This window comes from Rhizophagus irregularis, chromosome 5 (assembly GCF_026210795.1).
Source record: "Rhizophagus irregularis chromosome 5, complete sequence".
Lineage (NCBI taxonomy): Eukaryota > Fungi > Glomeromycota > Glomeromycetes > Glomerales > Glomeraceae > Rhizophagus > Rhizophagus irregularis.
The window spans coordinates 5,146,505-5,154,758 of NC_089433.1; the positions used below are offsets into that span (position 1 = coordinate 5,146,505).

An 8,254-nucleotide genomic window follows, 5' to 3' on the forward strand; every position below is an offset into this window, starting at 1 on the left:
AAATACCCACAGAAACTCATCATATACCTTTTGATACAAATACCTTACTATTCAGGAAGGTGATATTGTTTTATCATCTACAGATTTTCCAACAGAAATCCATAATGAAGATTTTTACTGCACTCACCTAATGGCTGGAATTATAAAAAACACCAACTACAACCATTCCACTTGCATTTGATAATCCAGATCTTAAACTATTGATTTTTCCAGATTTATTTCCTGATGGACAAAGACACTTTTATAATCAAAGTATAGATACTTTAGAGAATAATTCAATAAAAATAGAAACATATGGAAAATATATAAAATACCACCTATTATGTGTTATCCATGCTTTCATTTACACCCTTATTGGCCACACTATTCATATTTAAAATTAGAAAAGTCACAAAATCATCAAAATATACAATGTGACTCTGGCATCAAAAACAATCAAATAGAATATACCATTTACCAACAGCTTCAAAACTTATCACATGTAATATATATACAGACAAATAATGTTTGATTGATAAAAGTAAAACTACTACATTGCCATCATTTATATGAACAGGAGATAGTACATACTTTCATGAAAAACTTTTACATATTAATGCTATGATAATAAGAGAATTTAAATTACCTTCTTTTTTTTAATAGAATTAGTCAAGTGATCCAAATAATCTGTCATCTGATACATACATCAAATATTATGTTAACTGCAAAATGGTATATTAAAAAATATATTAATAAAATCAACAAACTGATGGTATAAGTATAATACCAACAAATAATAGGCAATTATATATATCTATTCACCTACTCATCACAAAATAAAGAGAACATTGGAATCATGATTGGAAAAAACCTGCAAATAGTAATTGGGGAATCTTATAATTCTTATTCATTTTTTTGAATGTTTGAATTTCAAAATAAAGGAGCACCACATACATATATAATACTCTGAATTAAAAAAAAACAATAGATAAAATGATTAATGAAATTATAGTTAGGTCTACTTTTCCTAATTCAGAACTTGAATCTGAATTTTACCAATTAGTAATAAATCATCAACTTCATATGTACTGTGACATTAAACATACCAAGTATTATGGTGATATGGCATTATCAATCTTTGAACATGTTGAAAATTGGATTTATAATAATCTGACAGATCCAATAGCTGAAAGATCCAGAATATAATTTCCCTTTCCCACTCTTAGCTTATCCTGTTAATAGTACTTTACATTTCTAATACACTGATAGAAAAAGCTAACAATTTTTATAATTCTAGAAAATGTGGTGGTTCCGTACCTTCTAGCAAAATATGCAAAAAGAATTTTCCTCACAGGGAGATCAATAATAATAATTGGGATGATTAATATTGCTAACTGGGATGATCAATATTACATATGGAAAGATCAATGTTTGAAATGTTTGATATATTAAATATGTTAAATATATCACACAAATGGCATATATGGGATATATTGAATATTAAACACTTCTAGATTAGTTTATATATATAGATGTGTTTATTTTTGATATAAGATAAATACCAACAGATAAAAACTGATAATTACAGATAATAACAATTAATATTTTGGTAAACAAAGTATTATTATTAATTTTTTCAGTTATCTTATTGTAATATACACTTAAATAAGGGATTATAACTATAAAACAACAGGTTATGTCTGATTGTATATGCTGTTTGTAATGCTATACTTATTCACATCTAATTGGATTTTATAGTCAATTTTGTTAATTGTAATTTATAGTTAAATTGTGTTTATTATCTTTGCATTGAATCACAAAGTTAAGAAACCATTTAACCTATATTTATTAAACATAAATATTAAAAATTAATATTTATTGAGTATTAATAGTTTATATGTATTTATTTGTATTTAAAAAAAAGTTGCAAAGCACCCAAATATTAATAATCATAGAAGTATCCATAATATCATCATTACTTTTTAACTTTATAACCAATTTATTTGCAAGAATTCATAATTCTGATATTGCATTATTTGGAAGCATTAGTATGATAGCTGTTGGTGATTTAGCACAACTTCCCTAGTATGAGTTGAGGCCATATTTTATTCATCAATATGGCAGTTATTTTACCCTTTGTTTTTTTTATGTAAATCTTAATGACAATGAACATAAAGATGACAAGTTTTTTCAAATGCTGGAGGAAATTAAGTTTGGACAAATAACAACTAATACCTGGGCCAAATTGAAGAAAAGGCAGCAAATTATGATAGCAATCAATCTTCATTAGATCTACTATTAACAACAACACATATTGTTGGATATTCTAAAACTTCAAATCAAATTAACCATACACTTTGTAAATCTCCTTTCAATTAATGGCAATAAATATTTATTAGTGGAAGCTATAATTTTTTGGAAGGAAAATGCATATCACCAGAACTTGTTCAGAAAGAATTTAAATCAAAAACAAATATGCCACCTACTATAAGACTTCAGTAAGATGCATGTGTAATGTATTTAAACAATTCACTTATAAAAGATGGTATATGTAATGGTTCTGATCTTAATAAAGACCAACCAAATGTTCAAATTGCATTCCATGCTATAATTCACAAATGGATCCACAAGAGAAATAGTCTATTTCTATTCATGTGGTTAACAAGCTTCAAGAACAATTTCCATTACAGAATTCATTCTCATTGACTGTTCATTGAGACTTCATTAAGGCACAAAGTCTTACTATACCTTTTGTCTCATTAGATCTTGCTGAATTATTTACATCTGGCCAAGGTTATACTAACTACAATTAGCAGATGTTCTAAATGGGATCACATTCAATAATAAATTTAAATAGTGTCACGTGATCGTTGATCATTTTAAGTTTGCAAAACAAGAGATGATCTATATCACGAATGTCATAGATGTATGATATGTCACGAAAATCATGTATAGCTGATAAATTTAATATATTTTTTATTTGTTATATCTACTATATTTATTTTATTAGTTAAATTAGATAAATTTATTTTATTTATTATGTTTATTTTATTTGTTATATCTGCTATATCAATATAAGTATAAAATTTATTATAAGTTCTGTACTGCTGTAGATAAGAGTGAGAATTTTCTCCTCAGTTATAGTATAAGAAAACACTTTGATTTTGTTAATCCTTTAATTGTGTCTGAGTGTATGAGCTAGTGTAGAGCCATACTTTAATCACATCTGATTGGATTTGTTATGTAGTTTTCATATTATTATAATCCTTCTGTTTACCCTTTGCACATTGTTTATATTTATAAACATCAAAGAACTGACTTAACAATAGGATGCATTTAAAGTAGATCCAAATGTAATTAAAGAATATTCTTGCTTAGAACAAATAGCATCACAACTACTTCCTATTTTATAAACAAACCTAAATTATCATGTTATCAATTATTATATAAGCATAATAAAACAATTGGGATTTCTTTTAAAAAAGTGTTTTATTCTACTATGCATTTACAATTAATTATATTTTGAAGGCTGCCACTAGGCGACCATAGGTCTAGTTATTATAGTAATTATGACATTTTAGTGAAAATATCATTTATCAGTAAGTAGTCTTTGGTTTAATTATGTAATTATTACATATAGTAAATAAAAATTTGGAGTTTGAAAATGTTACCATTTAATTTTTATAATATGAGATATTTAATGATGGGAACTACCCTAGAATTCACTACATACATTTGCTAAATTATTTATAGTGTCTTATTCACTGTAAGACAATGTCACAGATAACTTATGTTATTTATGATTATAATTGAATATATGGGAGAATCATTTAAATTACAAAATAAGAATTACCTATGATTCTAGTCTTAGTGTTTAAATAATTAAGATGTTAAATTTGCAAAATAATTTAAAATCCATCTAAAAAAAAAATAATTACTTTATTAGCAATGAACAAATGATATTCAATTTAATTTTAAAGTATTAAGTACTAACCATCAGGAATCTCAAAATCATCATTTTCTGGATGAAGATTTGGATTATTATATATTTCATCATCTTTGTCTGTAAAAATAAAAAATTAGAATTAAACTAAATATAAATTCAATATTAGAATGATATTATTATTGTAAATATTTTACCATAAATTGTTATAGTATGCCTTTTAATTGGTTGTATTTTCTCAATCTTATGATTATTATTGGTATCTATATTTTAAAATAAAATTACATTAAGTTTAATAAGTGCTTTCTGCTAATAAAATGTATTAAATTTTTATTTGCCATTCTTTGAAATTATTTGTAGGCTTTTAAATGCATCAGATAACTTTTTATCATCATCATCTAAATTATGGTAATACTTAATTATAAACGTCTTTTTTTTTTTGAAATAATAAACAAATAACTACCTATTGAAATACTATTTGTTTTGGATACATCAACATAATTTTGATCATTTAAGTTATTAAAATCATCAACTACAAATAATAAAAGTATTTATTAATGTCAATACATATTAAAAACTTAGTTGATAAATTTTATTAATAATACTTACTATGATTAGTGGATATACTAAAGTCATATGGTTTACTATGAAATACTATTAAAAATAAATGATATACAGTTGTCAATTTTTTTTATAAAATTCTCGTTAAAATAATGATTATTATAGTACCTTCTTGTTCTTCTGTTATTACACAAGATTAGAAAGAAAAGTTGATAAAAAGAGATTAGTCTTAAGCAGATAAACATTACATAATATAGATCATATTACCTTCTGTTGCATTTTTTGGTTCAGGAAAATTTTCAAATTGATGAACTTTACTTGTAAAAGATCCGTGGCGTGTATAATTTATTCCCAAGTTACTTACTTTTAAATTATTATTATCCACACCTAGTTCGTTTGGCATATTTTGATATGATACATTAATTTCATTTATTTTAACGCCAAGTGTATAATCATCAGGCCTTTTTAATGGATCAGCATCCCAGCATTGTTTTATTAATTCTTTATACTTTAAGGGAGTTCCAGAAACTATTTTTGGCCTTATACCATTAATTATATTCATTGCAAGATAATAATTATGTTCATAGTTATTAAAAGGAGGTTTTCCAAATGAAATTTCCCACATTATTATGGCAATACTATAGATATCAGATGAAAAACTATATTTTCTTCCAGCAATAACTTCAGGTGCTATGTAAGGAAGATTACCATATATACTATTTAGTGATTTATCTACAGGGCCACAAAATCCAAAATCACTAATACACCAATTATCTGTATATTGTGAATACAATATATTTCCAGAATGCATATCTCTATAAACTGAATTTTCATATTTATGAATCCAACCGAGTGCTTCAGTAATTTCAATGGTAATTCTAATTCTTTCCTTCCATGTGAGTTGATTATGGTTTTGTTGTAAATAATTTCTTAGATTCGTATCAAATTTTTTCATTACAAGCATATAATTTCCATTTAATGGACTTTGTGTTAAACCAAAACAATTAGCAATTCTTGGATATTTATTAGTTATAGTTAAATGTAATTTGGCCTATAAAAAAATTATATATTAAAATTAATATGAAAGAATTTTAATTAACATTAAACTTTTTTTTAATATTTTAGATAATTTACAAACCTCTTCAAACCAATTTTGACTTGCATTTTCAACATTTTCTAATTTTTTAAGTATAACTTTTCCAATATTATTTTGTATTCTTGGTTCTTTAACTCTTTCTAATTGTTGATTTTTAGAATTCCATTCATTATACCAACCACCAATCCAATCTGCTGTATAAATTTCAGAAAATCCACCTTTAGTAAAATATTTAATATTTTGTAAATTATTATATGGAATCCATTCTACTATTCCATTTGGTTTCAGTGTTTCCATTTGACATTTTTGTATAAAATTATCAATATTAACATTTTTTGACGTCCAATTTGAAAAATTTGATTTTAAATAATTCCTAATACAATTTTCACAATATAATGTAGCTAAACATTCTTGGTTACAATTTTCACAAATTCTTTTTGTTCCTACATTAAAAAGAATTTTACATGAATCATGATTTTTATTAATTATTTCTATTGCCTTAATTTTTTCATCTTTTGTAAGAGAATTATCAGCAAGAATTATTTGCTGTATTAATTCATTTATATCATTAAAATCTTTGTGAATATTATAACCAAGTGATGCAAATGCTCTACTAATTGTTTGATAAATTAATTCTATGCTAGTAGTAGACATGATAACATAAAAGTGATTCGATGAAATTTATTTCTTTTTATTCGAATATAAAATAAAATGAAAAAATGAAAATGAAAAATTCAATTTTTATTACTAATAGTGTAACTATTAATATAATGATCTATCTCATTCATGTATTTTGCTGAATAATATAAACAAATAGTATTATTTAGCAAATACGTAAAACGGCAGTTTGTGTAGAGTGAAACAAAATAATGCGTAGATCCTTCCTTTTTTGGACAATTCCAGGTAATTCTGGCCTTGAAGAGATACGTAGAGCTATTAGTAAATAGTAAATAAGTGCCGATCTACTTGTTACCTATTTATATTGCTTAAGGTCTTAGTATTATGTGCAGTATGCGTAGAACAAAATAAATTGATTATTATTTAGGAAGTTTAGTTATTTATTTATAAAACGTAAAATTGTCTATAGTCTTATGTTTGTATTTGTAAATTGTAATACTTGAATGTAATTATTGATGAAGTCTAATACAATTTAAGAATTTGTATTAAAATTTATCTAAAAAAAAAAACTTTTATTTTGTGTATAATGATAATAATAAGTGTGAATGGACTGAATGGTGATATGTACTAAATAATACAATAATTAATAATTTTGAAAAGTAAAAAATTCCTTTCAACTTGAATAGAATCCCGAAAAATACTGAAGGAGAGGATGCGCCAAAATAATCATGCGAATCATTCCTTTTTTGATAATGTTGGCCAGAATTTTATTTCCTGTTTTAGTAACTGACTGACACTATCATAATTCCGGCCCTGAAAAAATTGCGTACAGCCAATAGTAATTTTTTTTTTGGCTATTTTTCGGAAACCTACTTGAATAATTAAAATTTGGTATTTTTGTATTAAATAATAAAGGCTGAATCTATATCTTTCAAACGGATTGACATAAAAATATTATTTGTTCATATTGTTATTGTAAAACGAATTAAAAGGCTTATACTATAACGAAGATAATTTTTATAAATATATAATTTTAAATTGTATATAAGAGGATTAATAATAATATATCAATCGGTGCTAATTTTTTTTAGATGAATTTTTATTTTAATTAATTTATCGTGAAGAAAATATAATAATAAATGATTACTAAAATTTGCAAATTCAAAATAATTTGATTTTTTATTAAGTTTTCAAATAAATATAAATCATATTTCACCATACATGAATTGCTTTATATTTATTTAAATATTGATTAATAATTAATAAGTTAAATATTATTTATAACAGATAACAATCATATATTAATTTATAACCGATAATGTAAAAGAAATAATATATAGTTATGATAAACAATTTTATAATTATATCACATTTTATAATTTTGTTAAGTTGTCTAATTTTAAACTTAGCCTACTTATTTCTAATGCAAAATATACAAAAAGTGAGTATTTTTGAAATTCCTTATATTCTGTATTTTCTAAACTTTCTCTTTATGGTTATTTCTTTAGACTTTTTACTAAACTTATTGTGGCTATAATATTTCATTTTACTGTGATTTACATGAATTACAATTTTGTTTTGTTTCAATTGTAGTATTTATCTCGATATATAAATTTTTAATTTGATGATTTTAGTAACGTAAGTAAATCACATGACTTTACGCTACTCCCTTATTACTAAAGTATTTCTATTACATGGAATGAATAAAAGAATAAATTCTTTCCCAGATGTCACAAAATTAAAAAAATATGCGCAGCAATTTCTAAAAACCCAACAATTTTGCTTTCTCCTATAAAGTAACCCGAAGTTTTTTCTTAATAGATTTTCTCTGTAGAACATTAATCAGCAGGCTCTTATCCCAAGTCTGAGGATTCGAGGAACAGGATAATGCTAATTATTTGGTCTCTCTATGATCAACAGACTAACCTTTGTTCTTTTTTTATCCCAACTAGTCCAACTCTCGTTAAACTTTTAACTACTAAACTATGAACGTAAAGTTATGAATCATATGACATCTTACACATTATTTTATAGATTCTCGATGATTATTGATTAAT

General features: G+C 24.4%; 1 protein-coding gene across 1 annotated transcript; it reads right to left on the minus strand.

Annotated features, from left to right (window-relative positions):
- Positions 1–3,831: 3,831 nt before the first annotated feature.
- On the minus strand, positions 3,832–4,955 carry OCT59_025641 (uncharacterized protein). The gene is made up of 7 exons (XM_025333781.2): positions 4,751–4,955; positions 4,652–4,663; positions 4,532–4,576; positions 4,386–4,454; positions 4,120–4,185; positions 3,974–4,042; positions 3,832–3,898 (listed from the first exon to the last, which is right to left on the minus strand). Exons 1-7 carry the CDS (start codon positions 4,884–4,886, stop codon positions 3,888–3,890), a joined length of 408 nt encoding a protein of 135 aa, XP_025189640.2. The 5' UTR covers positions 4,887–4,955; the 3' UTR covers positions 3,832–3,887.
- Positions 4,956–8,254: the final 3,299 nt, after the last annotated feature.